This window comes from Ranitomeya imitator, chromosome 2, assembly GCF_032444005.1.
Source record: "Ranitomeya imitator isolate aRanImi1 chromosome 2, aRanImi1.pri, whole genome shotgun sequence".
NCBI lineage: Eukaryota > Metazoa > Chordata > Amphibia > Anura > Dendrobatidae > Ranitomeya > Ranitomeya imitator.
Window position 1 is genome coordinate 523,084,835 of NC_091283.1, and position 14,406 is coordinate 523,099,240.

The 14,406-nt window shown below is 39.2% G+C and overlaps 1 protein-coding gene across 1 annotated transcript in view; it reads right to left on the bottom strand.

Annotated features, from left to right (window-relative positions):
- Positions 1–8,780: 8,780 nt before the first annotated feature.
- The window catches only part of KCNH4 (potassium voltage-gated channel subfamily H member 4), a 373,359-nt gene continuing 367,733 nt past the window's right edge, over positions 8,781–14,406 (bottom strand). Inside the window, exons 15-16 of the mRNA XM_069751801.1 lie at positions 11,239–11,315; positions 8,781–10,595 (exon numbers count right to left, since the gene is read on the bottom strand). Of these exons, the coding sequence (XP_069607902.1) occupies positions 9,978–10,595; positions 11,239–11,315 (695 nt within the window). The 3' untranslated portion in view covers positions 8,781–9,977. The remainder of the gene's footprint in view (positions 10,596–11,238; positions 11,316–14,406) is intronic.

Consider the following 14,406-nt stretch of genomic DNA (forward strand, 5'->3'; position numbering starts at 1 on the left):
CTCATATAAATGAAGGGTTAAAGAACTTCATTCTACACATCACACACTCTCTTAGCACATGAACACACTTATTGCCGCAGCCTTGTTCTTCGTGCATACACTTCCCTCTGACTCAACCCATTCTGCATCATCCATTTGCTCGACAGTGAAAGTCTCTCCACATGTTTTTAGTGTAAAAATAGACTTTTTATTTCACTTGAGATATACAGCGTCAGGCTGTTTATATAAAAGCACATGCGGGTGAATAAGAGGCACGTAATTAATGTTACATTCTCAGAGGCTGCTCTCCCTTCCAAAAGCAAGGCAGCATTAACACTTTCTCTGCCTCCATCTGGAATATATATGGAATTATCATTTCTGCTGTGAGAAGGTCCCCCTGTTCTGTGCACAGAAATACTTTATATGGACGTATATGTTGGTATTGCTAGAGTATTACCGTCATTGTAGGTTGCTGACCTTATGCTATTTTAAAGGGAAATTATTAAATTGTTTTAAGGAACTTGAAATTTGAGTTAGGCTACTTTCACACTAGCGTTGGATTCGGCCCGTCGCAATGCGTCGGGCCGAGATTCCGACGCTAGCGTTTGATGCGCTGCACAATGGAGGCAGCGGATGCTTTTCTCCGGCGCATCCGCTGCCCCGTTGTGGGGTGCGGGAATGTGGGGGAGGAGTCCTGGCCGCGCATGCGCGGTCGGAAAAAGCGGTCCGTCGGCAGCAAAAAACGTTACATTTAACGTTTTTTGCTCCCGGCGGTCCGCCACAACACGGCGCAACCGTCGCACGACAGTTGCGACGTGTGTCAATACGTCGCAATGCGTCGGTAATGTTACTCTATGGGGCAAAAACGCATCCTGCAAACAACTTTGCAGGATGCTTTTTTTTCCCCTAAACGACGCATTGCGACGTATTGAAAACAACACTAGTGTGAAAGTAGCCTTAATAAGATTAAAGGCGTTGTCTTATCAAAAAGTTGGTAGTCACTTGTCGGCCTCTTGTTTTCTCCCAGCCAATCAATAGAACAAAGTGGAACAGAGCTTAAAAGTGTAGTGTAGTGCCACTTTGTCTCTTGTCTGCTCCATTTGGCTTTTTTGGGGGCAGTTACATGAACCGTCATTGACTATAATAACCGATTGTACATCTCTACCAAAGAAAGCCCAATGGAGAAGTAGCAGCGTGGCCCTTCACCAGCACTGCTGCCCCATCTGTAAGCATCACAATAGTCAGATTCTCATCAACCATGTATGTAGGACAAATCTTAACAGTATGTGCCCAATATGCCCAATATGTTTGTACTGACAACAACTTTAATATTAATAATAATAATAATAATAATAACCCCTTTGAACACAGTCAACCACTTATTGGAGGCTGACTCGTCTTAATTTAACTAAGGCTGGGTTCACATGGCTTTTTCCACTTTGTTGATTGGCTCTGTCAGGGCTTATGTACGAACCCCCCATAAAACGACATTTGGGTGAATGACCAGGGCCATTGACTATAATGATACAGATGGAGTCCCAGTGTTCTCTGCTGTGTATCATTTTCGGCAAGATGTAGTTGATGACCGCCTCCACAGAGCCACTGAATGTAGCAGCAAATGCTAGGTGAATCCAATCTACAGATGCAGTGCACTAATGTGGCTTTTGCATTCAGAGGCATAAATTGGTCAAATATGAAATTATTATAGCCCCTCTGCAACAGTAGTACCAGAGCCATATGTCCAGAAAAATATTATTACTTTCTTCCTAAATTAGTACATGGGCATGGGTGGTGTCTGCTATAGCAGCTCAGCATCGGGGAACCTGCCACCAGTAAAATGCAGTCTGATCTGCAGGCCCCATGTTATAAAGTAGGGGGATTGAGTAGACTGATATATTGTTTTGTCAGAAAAGATTCAATTTATTTTGTGTTTTAATAATTTAAGACACTGCTCTTTCATGGATTTTTTGTCCAGTGGGCAGTTCTATCAATGACTGACAGCTACAGTGGCTTGTACACGTTTTGGCACCCCTGATCAAAATTCGTTTTATTGTGAACGGTTAAGCAAGTTAAATATGAAATTATCTCTAAGAGGCCTAAAGTGAAAGATGGCACACTTGCTTTGTATTTTAAGCAAAAAATAAATAAATTTATATATATATATATATATATATATATAAGTACAGACCAAAAGTTTGGACACACCTTCTCATTTAAAGATTTTTCTGTATTTTCATGACTAAGAAAATTGTACATTCACACTGAAGGCATCAAAACTATGAATTAGCACATGTGGAATTATATACCTAACAAAAAAGTGTGAAACAACTGAAATTATGTCTTATATTCTAGGTTCTTCAAAGTAGCCACCTTTTGCTTTGATGACTGCTTTGCACACTCTTGGCATTCTCTTGATGAGCTTCAAGAGGTAGTCACCGGGAATAGTTTGCACTTCACAGGTGTGCCCTGTCAGGTTTAATAAGTGGGATTTCTTGCCTTATAAATGGGGTTGGGACCACCAGTTGTGTTGTGCAGAAGTCTGGTGGATACACAGCTGATAGTCCTACTGAATAGACTGTTAGAATTTGTATTATGGCAAGAAAAAAGCAGATAAGTAAAGAAAAACGAGTGGCCATCATTACTTTAAGAAATGAAAGTCAGCTAGTCCGAAAAATTGGGAAACCTTTGAAAGTGCCCCCAAGTGCAGTGGCTTAAGCCATCAAGTGCTACAAAGAAACTGGCTCACATGAGGACCGCCCCAGGAAAGGAAGACCAAGAGTCATCTCTTCTTCTGAGGATAAGTTTATCCGAGTCACCAGCCCCAGAAATCGCTGGTTAACAGCAGCTCAGACTAGAGACCAGGTCAATGCCACACAGAGGTCTTGCAGCAGACACATCTCTACAACAACTGTTAAGAGGAGACTTTGTGCAGCAGGCCTTCATGGTAAAATAGCTGCTAGGAAACCACTGCTAAGGACAGGCAACAAGCAGAAGAGACTTGTTTGGGCTAAAGAACACAAGGAATGGACATTAGACCAGTGGAAATCTGTGCTTTGGTGTGATGAGTCCAAATTTGAGATCTTTGGTTCCAACCACCATGTCTTTGTGCGACACAGAAAAGGTGAACGGATGGACTCTACATGCCTGGTTCCCACCGTGAAGCATGGAGGAGGAGATGTGATGGCGTGGGGGTGCTTTGCTGGTGACACTGTTGGGGATTTATTCAAAACTGAAGGCATACTGAACCAGCTTGGCTACCACAGCATCTTGCAGCAGCATGCTATTCCATCCGGTTTGCGTTTAGTTGGACAATCATTTATTTTTCAACAGAACAATGACCCCAAACACACCTCCAGGCTGTGTAAGGGCTATTTAACCAAGAAGGAGAGTGATGGGGTGCTACACCAGATGTCCTGGCTTCCACAGTCACCAGACTTGAATCCAATTGAGATGGTTTGGGGTGATCTGGACGGCAGAGTGAAGGCAAAAGGGCCAACAAGTGCTAAGCATCTCTGGGAACTCTTCAAGATTGTTGGAAGACCATTCCCGGTGACTACCTCTTGAAGCTCATCAAGAGAATGCCAAGAGTGTGCAAAGCAGTCATCAAAGCAAAAGGTGGCTACTTTGAAGAACCTAGACATAATAATTTCCGTTGTTTCACACTTTTTTGTTAGGTATATAATTCCACATGTGTTAATTCATAGTTTTGATGCCTTCAGTGTGAATGTACAATTTTTGGTCTGTACTGTATATATATATATATATATATATATATATATATATATATATAATGTACATTTTAAAAATTATAAAAAGGAAAATGGGAGATACAAAAGTTTTGGATATCAAGAAGAAACACCCTGAAGCACAAGCATGTTCCTCATCATGGAGACAGACTGTTTGTGCTTCGGGGCGGTCTGAGGGCAGGTCTATCCTTGGTTTCTCTGGTTTAATCAGGAAGATAAGACTCTGCTTACAGTCCAGCCCCAGAGCACGGGCATATCATTAAATGAACACTGCTAACACTGATTACACAAGAACCACAAGACTAATTTCTTCACCCCAGGTATCATTTTAATCAGTATAATACTGCCACCCTCATAGTGCCTGTAGCTTTTTGGCCACAATGATCAAAGGTATTTGTGGAGAAACAAGGGCACAGAATTTCAGGAAAAGAACATCTCACCAACCATTAAGCATGGGTATGGTGTTGTGTTGCAGCCAATGGCACAGGGAACATTTTATGGGTAGCGGGAAGAATGGATTCAATTAAATTTCAACAGATTCTTGATTCAAATATAACACCATCTGTAAAAACACCAAAGTTGAAAAGAGGATGGCTTCTACAAATGTATAATGATCCTAAACACACGTCAAGATCCACAATATACTACCTCAAAAGGTGCAAGCTGAAGGTTTTACAATGGCCCTCACAATCCCCTGATCTGAACATCATTGAAAATCTGTGGCTAGACCTGAAAATAGCAGTACATTCAAGACAACCCAGGAATCTCACCAAACTGGAAGAATTTTTCAAGGAAGAGCAAGAATTGAAAGACTCTTGGCTGGCTACAAAAAAAAAGCTCTGATAGTTTCAAAAGGGGGGTGCTACTAGTTACTAACCATGTAGAGTGCCTAAACTTTTGCATTGTCTCATTTTCCTTTTTGTAATGTTTAAAATGTAAAAGATGACAATATATTTATTTTTTCCACTAAAATCCAAAGGAAATGTGTCATATTTAACTTTCACCTTCAACTTGCTTAACTCTTCACAATAACAGTAATTTTGACCTGGTGTGCCCAAATGTTTACATGCCAATGTATCTGTATGCATACTAATACATAGAAAGCCGTCAGTCACTGATAGGACCGCCTAATCGGCCGAAAATCCCAAAAGAAGCAGAGGGTTAAATTACAGGTTATACAAATCTTTTCTCATAAAACAATGTATCAGGTATCAGACTATACTCCGCTCCCCCTGCTCTGTAACATGGTGCCTGCAGATTGGACTGCATTTTCATGCTGACAGGTTCCCTTTAAGGTAAATGTGCCTGAGATGCCATAGAGACTGCATAAACAACCCTTGGACAAGTGTGAGGTTTTTTTATAATCCTGTACAATCCATTTAATAAGTTGGTTAAAGAGAACCTATCACTTACCATAAAAATGTCATATTTTTTTCACCGGGTGGAAATGCTGCTGTTTTTCCTAATCTAGACTTTTGAGTTTTATTTGTCCCATTCCTCTCCTTGTCTGAGATGTGGCCTTCCATTGTCTGTATGTAAATCTAGTCTTTTTAGCCAAGCAGACATGATCTAAAATTCTTCTATATAGTGACATTCACATTCTGGTCATTTTACAGATCACTGTTTTCCTGCGCAATCACTTAAAAAAGCTTTGTTTACCTGAAAAGCCATGTAGCCATTATGATCTGCTGCGCAACCTTACAGTTGTTTCCCTGCTAGACTAAAGTGGTGGTCCGAAAGTAACACTGATTTAATCTTAAATGTCTATCTATTTATTGTAATAATCAAATCTATTTTCTAATATGCTTTAATTACAAACAAGTCCCTACTGTGCCCTCACTCCGAAAACTGATTTTTTTTCCAAATTCCACTTTAATGACACTTTGTTTGTGAATCCTCAAACTGGACGTAATCAAGGGCAGAGGCTGTGGTCAATGCTGCAGTCTCTGTCCCCACCCTGAAATGAAGCATCATCAATGACATAAGTTTCAGGGGCTGGACTAGTCCCTGCTTTACTGAGCATGTTTCGGTTGTCAATTCCAATGTATGCTCAATAGAATCTTGTCACTGTACAATGCCCTTTTTAATGCACAGTGACAGTGCGCTCCCTCTTCGGCAATGATGAGAAATGAGGAGCGCACTGTCAGTGTGCATTGTAAGGCGATAAACTAGTGCAATAGAGACCATCCCTGCACCGGGGATTCTCAAACAATGTGTCATCCAACAGGAAGTTGGTAAAAAAAAATGAAGCAGTTTAGTGAAGAGGAACAGTTGGGAATATTAATTAAAGTGTATTAGAAAAGCAATCCGAACAGAGAAGCGAGAAATGAGGATTAGAAGATTTTGGAAAACAGTGGCACTTACAACAGGTTGAAAATCACATATTTATGGCAAGTGACAGGTTCTACTTAAATTAGCAGGAAAGTAGAAGCATTTATTTATTTATTAGGAATTTTGCTCCTCTTGTCTATGAGGTTTCTTTTTCATTAGTCCTATTTATTTAAATGGACTGAACAGGAAAACCAAACACAACCTACAGGCAATAGCAGTTATTTCTGGTAAATGCAGGTCTGGTTTCAACAACCCTCAAATCAGCACTAATTTTCCAATACACTGACACTGCTTTTTTAACAATTTGTATAATTTCCCTGTAAAAGTATATGAACTTATGGAAACAGTAGTTCACAAATAATCTTTTTTTTTGCTTCAAGGTCTTGGGTTTGGCAGACATGGTATGGATGGTAGAGCTGTCATCAGGTCTAAGATTATATTTACTTGTTATTCTTGGGAAATGCATTTAATTGTAAGGAATATTGGAAGGTAGTTAGTGATGCAAGTCCAATTGTCCAGGGTATTCGTGAAACTTGGTGAACATTTTAGAGTTATTGGTTGGCAATGAGCACACAGATTTGTACTGCTTCCAACAATTACGGTAATGTGCTACATTTTGGGGATATTCAAAACTATTCTTCAGTTATTAGTTGTTTTGGGGATTAGAAAAAGTGATCCTGTGCTTTGGGCATTGCAGGTCCATCACATGTAATTGAATGGACTGAATCTGCAATACCAGACATACCCAGTGGACAAGAGTGGTGCAGTTTCTCGATTCCCAACTCCTGTTGTAATGACAGAGCACTCTTTTGTGGAGCAGGAAACATACAACCTTGGACATGATAACAGATCTTCTTAAAAATGTATTTCTGGAGATCGACAGCAAGAAAAGTTAGATAATAGCCCCTTTTCTCTCACGCACATCCAAAGTAAAACATTTGCAAAGCAATAACCGGCATAACGATGATGGAAAACTAATTATGAAGGAATCGCTTTTGAATTTGGAAGTCATATTTAAAACCTTGAACAAGGCTCCTATGAAATTCTTTGGTAAGCAATGAAAAGTTGATTCATGATATACAGTCTCCATTTATGAATCTAACTTTGTTAAATGGAACCTGGCAGCAGGATTTACCCCTAGGAGGTATTAGGAGCATTTTATAACACTCCAAATACTCTTTTTCATTCTAACTATATTATTCCTTAAGGCTATAGCGATGTGTGTAAAATTGAGGTTTAATCCTCTCTGACGTGATTGATATCCCAGCATGTGCATGGAGAGAAGAGAGGAGAAGAAGTCTCTCTTCTAGTGGTCCATGACTAGTCCAGCACACACATGCAAAGAGGATTAAACATCATTTTTACACTCATTGCAGTAGAACTTTGGGATAATACAGGAATTTTTAAAAAAGGTCTTAGAAAGTTGATAAAGCGCTCTTAATAATAGCCTTGCAGCGCTGGGGTCCTGGGTTCTAATCCCACCCAGGACAACATCTGCAAAGAGTTTGTATGTTCTCTCCGTGTTTGCATGGGTTTCATCCGGGTTCTCCGGTTTCCTCCCACATTCCAAAGACATACTGATAGGGAATCTAGATTGTGAGCCCCATCAGGGACAGTGATGATAATGTATGCAAACTGTAAAGCGCTGCGGAATATGTTAGCTCTATATAAAAAATAAAGATTATTATTATTAATACTTCATGTGGATAAATCCTGTCATCAGGTTCACTTTAAATTCCATATATATATAGCACACAACTGACAGTAAAGATATTGTAGATACTGTATATGAAGTAGATCAGTTCACAATGAGAGATTCACATAGCTGTCTTCTACAGTAGGAGCTTTCAATTGTTATCAATGATTTACAGTGTTGTCTGATCTTCTCATAATGTAACTGAAAACTCCTTAATCCTCACAGTGTACGCACAGCACGCTGTCAGTATTCTCCTGTGTTAGCAGTGAGAACGGGCAGTCATGTGATCAAAAGTATGTGATTTGCATGCATTCAATCACACACCGACTAGATGTTGATCATGTCTAGTTGGAATGCGGAGCATGCAAATAGCATGCTTGCATTCATGTTAATGCCATTCTTGCTGCCAACACAGGAGAATCCTGACACCTTGAAAGTGCGTGCGAGTGTGTAAGGATTCCAAAGACTGCAGACTTTTAGCAAAAGACCAGACAATCTCTTTAAGTGATGCCTATAAAGTAATTCATGAAAATCGTACCGATATAAACTTTCATTGGCGCTCTCATAGTGACAGCTAGGTCTTTCTTGGAAGGAAATTAAGTTTTGAACTCATCATGATATTTTTGGTATAAAAGACAAATGCCATTTTTGGACAAAATTAGAATCTCAGGATGTGACAGTGATAAGAGTTACAATTTTCAGCTCATGCAGATTATTAAGTGGGCATAGCATATTATTTTCTCTATAATAAGACATGCAAGGAAGTGCATTTTACCAGGCTCTAGATACCAAAGTCATCAGAAATGCTTAGCACTTTAACCCTGCTGTTCTGTTCGGTCTGGGGAGACCTATTTTGAACTTTGGTATTTTTTGGGGTGTTCAAGATGCGGTTCTGAAACTTGTGGTTGATTGACTTAAATGAGGATGGGTCGGTCGGCCACGGGTTTCAGAGCCGCATCTTGAATATTTTAAAGAATATTGAAGTTCAAAGTCGGTCATTTTTGACCAACAGAACAGCAGGGTTAAATTCTTCTTACTAGAAATGAATCTTATTTCAAAGTGTAAAAACTCAAACTCCAAATATATATATTAATAATGGAGGAGCTGATGTGTTGTATATATGCCCACTTGGTAAAATACAGTTATTTTCTGATGACCATGGTATATCCACCCAAGCCTGGGTAAATTAGCAGAAGTAGTACATCTCTAATACATTTGAAGGTGAATGAATGGAAAATGAAAATTTTTGACCGCTCCATGAACTCAGGTCACGGAGTCAAGTTTGTTGTTCATTCCAGTAATCTGTAATTGCAATCGGGCATATTAAACCAGGCTGAAATACAGGAATGGGTTAGAGGATTAGTTCTTGTAATCTATTTGACTATAGGGAAAGAGGGAAACACTAGGATACAGCCCAATAGCAAGCATAAACCTGGTTAGTCAAAATCCACTTTAGAATTGTGTTAAAGTAAAAATGTCCATGCACCCTAGATAGCTGATGGCCAAATGCTTGTTCGACTGACATCTCTCCCAACTACCCCATTTACTTACATGCTTGGCTTTGGTGAAAATGGGTGAGAAAAGAGTAAACTGTTCCCAGGGAAACAAAAAGGTCCAGGATTGAAATTCAACATGCTCAACCCTCCTTTGGAAAGAGTTAAGAAACAGCTACATACATTACATGGTTGGCAGTTTCGGCTGACTTTTCTCTAATGTGTTCAGGGGCCATACGTGTTGTGAACGGAATTGGCCATAAATTATCAGATTGCATAACAAACAATTATTGGGATTACACAAATATACTAATGTTGCATAAAAATATTCTGTTGTGGAAACCTATTTCTTGAGTTGTAACTTGAAGGAACATGTAGAATATCCATAAGGATGTCACCATCTGGAGTAGTATTTCTGGTCAACTATGGAGACTACAGGAGGTGTTGAAAGCTTGGAATGAATATGTTGAGCCATTGACCTTTCACATAAACATCTAAAAGGCCCTTTTGCTTGTACAAAAATCTCTTGTGTATGTAAACCATCTATCAAGCAAAATACATAGCCCTGGCAAGCAATGTGGCATGCGCCTAAATACAATAATATATGTAAGAGTGTTTGGCTTCTTGTGCTTACTTAAAATATTTAAATAAACATTCCTCAACCTTGCACAGGCATGAAAAAGCAGCACGTGTACATCCTGGTTGATCCCTATATAGTTCTTGTCTTTGTATTCAAGGCTGGGGGTCCCTATTGGAAGTTGACTGAGATGGTGTGTTCTGGGCCATACAAGTGGTAAAAGACTGAACAGAACTCGTAGAGGTCATAGCATGAGTTGTTCGGCCCATCATTGAAGGTCCAGAGACTGGTGAACCAAAGCTAGTGGGACTTGAACTAGCTTCTTCAGTCTGTTGTAGTAACCTCACTCTTTCCATCTCTATATGTGAGAGTGGAGTTCCAGGAGAACACATAGTGTTAGAAGGGATATAACAGTAGTCTCGTCCAGGATGGAAAGATTCTGATTCCGCTGGCCTCGGACACATATCTGGAGAGACTCTTGTGAAATGCATTTGATTGTAAGGAATATCTGAAGGTAGTGATGCATGTCCCATAGTCCTGGGCATTTGTGTCTCTTGTACAAGATGCAAAGAGTGTGGTATTGGGAAACTGGATCTAGGTTGCTGCTCATTACAACTTATGTGGCTTGCAGAGGGTGTGGAGACCACTTGGACTGTGTATGGACAGGCCATAGGAGGGTTGTACTGTTGGGCAGCCAGCAGTGCTTGCAACAGGCGCATCATATGTTGTAATTCCTTGCTGAGCTGAGAGACTTCTTGGTTGAGATTGTTAATCTACAAAAAGAAGAAAAGAAAAGCACATATCAACAAATAGAACACTAACTCTAATAAAAAGTTTGTCATAAGGGACTCGTCCATTGTAGAGTTTTCTTTAGATAAAAAACAAGCTGCAAATGTTATAAAAACAACAAACTAAAGAGGACTACCCTCTTCAATCTTCCACTGATCCAGCACATATTATTTGGTGTACTAGATGCCAGTGATGATCTGCTGAACCATCACCGAACCACTGCAGGCAATCAGTGGGCACATGCCATACATATGACAAACTAATGACGTCACCTGGCAGCAATATGAAGCTAATAAGCAAAGATCAGCCACCACCAATGCATTTGCCATGAATCGGTGAGAGATTGAAGAGGTGAGTACTGTTCCTTTTTTTCATAACTTTTGTGGATTTTTCTTTTCCTTCCAGACAAACTCATCAACCTAAGCAAGACAAAGTTGTGGAAAATCGAAACCGTGACTCATATAAAACCCAAAGACAGACCTACACCAATGTTGGAAATTGTGTGATCCTAGCTATGAAACAACTAGTGTGACTTGAAATTTTGTTGCCTTCAATTAATTCTAATGAAAATCAATATTTGATTAGTAACAGTGAATTGTAGTTAATCAGTAAGTTTTCCATTCTTACCTCTTGATTTAATCTGCATATATTCTGCTTAATTTCTTCTGCTTCAGCTGCTAAGATTGGGTTAACTAAATGTATTCCTGAGGGGAACATAAAAACGTAACATTAATGAATCTGCTTACTACCATTAGGTACAAAAAATGTAATGTAAAGTGTAAATGCATTAGGTAGGATGCAAGGGGATTACCTAACCTCAGCCACATATAACAAAATACACCCATAATTGCATCCAAATCACTTCTACAAAGAAAGCGGCCCACATACTTGTGTTAATTGTGCAGTTAGAGGGGATCTGTCACTGGATTTTTTCATTTACTTTATTTTCCTTCTCCAATTGGTGATGCTCCACTGATTCTGGAACAGTTTTTCTTTTTCATCTGCGCCAATCCTTTTCAAAGTTATGACCCACAGTAATGATGGTGCTAATTTTGCCTTCAACCAACTTGGTGTACACCACAGAACTTCTCTGTAGGCGTTTCCTTCATCTCTGATGCTGGCCAATGAAAACACAGCCACACCCACAGAGAAGTTCTGTGGTATACGCCCAGCGTATTATGTAAATGTAGTAACTTTATTGTAACCAAATGTATAAGCTGTTTGTTATCATATGTATAGCATTGTTGGAGACGGAACTGTAATCCATTCAGTACAGGGTAAAATGCAGGCAAAGAAAGTGTTTACGAAAACTAGCCAATTTTCTGTCATCGCCCGCTTACGCCACTGACTTCTGCTCTGAGGCCCATACTTTACTCAAAGTAAAATCATATGGGCCACAAGCAAGCAAACATGAAGCCCGATCACTTTTTCTCTCCTTTGCCTTACCTACGCACCTTCTGTGACCTTGTCATCGTGAATGAAGACACAATTCATTTTACTAACATAGGCATGAGTATTGTCCTTACCGATCAGACCTACAATATTCTGCAGTCTCCTCCATTCATACAATGAAAGAAAACCCATTTGCATTATTTAATTAGCCAAGGCATGGGAGAGTCCTAATGGCTTGTACTCACAATCATCACAGATAAATGTGCGAAACGGGTGAGATATAGTGAGATTATTACCACACGCCATTGACTTTACGGATATGATAGTAAGCAGAATATAATGGAGTTTACAATGAAGCCTCTTGCGCTTGCTATATCTAATTTTGGTATGATTGGCATTATTGCTTGGAAATTGAGGGGTTGTCTCAGTAGGAATACCGGATTGCACGTGCTCTTTTAGTACAGATCAGCCATATGTGTAGAACATATTCCCACTGCAGGGAAAATGTATGGCTGATCACAAGTTCGCCAACGTATAATAGCCGTTAACTGGGCATGACTGAAGCTGGCCCCCAGTGATTAGCTGATTAATGTCCCGCCTTTGAGGGGTTTCCCTGGCTTATCGTATTGATGACTTATCTACGTGGGTAGATCATCCATATGAGATGAGATCAGTGGAGGTCCTACAATTGGCACCCACAACAGTCTACTGTTTTTAGCTCCGGCAGCTGTCCTTAGGTACTGCAGTTCAGCTGCTACAGTGTTTATTTCAATAGGTTATACAAATTTTTAACTACTTTTCCATTAACAAAGCTGTGTGAGGTTTTATTTTTTTGCTGGACAATTTGTAGTTTTGAATTACGCTAATAATGTAATAAAAAATGGAGAAAACAAAATCCAAATAGAGTGCAATTGAAAAATAAAAACAGCAATTCACCATTCTCTTTTTAGGTTTGCTCTCCGTTCTCTTTTTAGGTTTGCTCACTTTGCGGTAAAAAAGCCTTGTTAACTTTTTTGTGGGTCATTATGATTATGATTACACCAAATTGATATTTTTGTGCGTTTTACCACTTGAAAAAAATTAGTTTGTGTTGCCATTTTTTGAGGGTTATAACTTTTGAACATTTTCTTTCGATAGACTTGCATGAGGGCTTCTTTTTATTTATTTTTTTTTTGGGGGGGGGAGAGGATGTGCTGTAGGTTCTCATCTCTTTTTATGCAATTTTTTGGAGAGGTGAAATGAAAGTTATTCTGTCATTTCTATTTTTCTTTCAGTGTTCACTGTGAGCGATAAATATGGTAATATTTTATCATTTGGACACTTACAAACATTTTTTTTTTTTTTTTTTTTAAAGAGTGGTGTTTTGAATTTTTCTATTTCTTTTTTCTATTCTCAAATGGTTTTTTTCACATTACGTATGAGACGGTCGCGTTCGGTTTAGGAGACCCATGGACAGTCCGTGCATTGTGGTCCATGCTCGGACAGAATTTCACGGATGTCTGCAGGAGATCTTGAATTGCTTTAATCAGTGGTAATGCAGATGGCGTCAGTTAGAACCAGGTGCAGAACTAGGAGCTTACTGCTGGTGCACACATTTGCTATACAGTATATGCACAGCGGACGTGTTAACAAGACAAATATATGAAAAAAAGGTATGTATTATTAATTAATATCGACTACTGCATATTTGTACATTTCAAAGATAAAGCTGGTTTTATCCTTCTTTATGATGTAAAACTTAGATCATGTTTTATTATATTAGTGTTGCCCGAGTTCATAAAGCTTACTTTAGTCTGCTCAATGTGAAAACCAGAATATAATAAACCTTTGTCTTTTATCATTGTTCCAAATTTTGTTCTCATTTCCAAATTATACAATCTGTACCAGTTCCTTATTAAAGAATGTACACACTGAGACTCTTATGGAAATTGTACGCCATGTTCCAAATTATTATGCAAATGCCATTTCTCTCTGATTTTCAGAGTCCGTATAATGTTCAAATCATCAACCATCAGAGTATAATGCACACTTTATTGGACAAACATCCCAAAGATAACACGATTTTTTTCAAAACTAAAAAAAACTGAAAATACGCTGTTCTAAATTATGCACAACAGAGTTTCCAAACACTTTATAGGTTTTAAAGAACTGAAAATGGTCATTTGTTGAATTTGTACCATTAAGACGACCCCTTCTTTGATATCACCTTCACAATTCTTGCTTCCATAGAACTTGTGAGTTTTTGGTTAGTTTCTGCTTGAAGTTCTTTGCAAAATGTTAGAATAGCCTCCCAGAGCTGCTGTTTTGATGTGAACTGCCTCCCACCCTCATAGATATTTTGCTTGAGGATACTCCAAAGGTTCTCACTAGGGTTGAGGCAGGGTCGGCTCCAGGTTTTTGAGG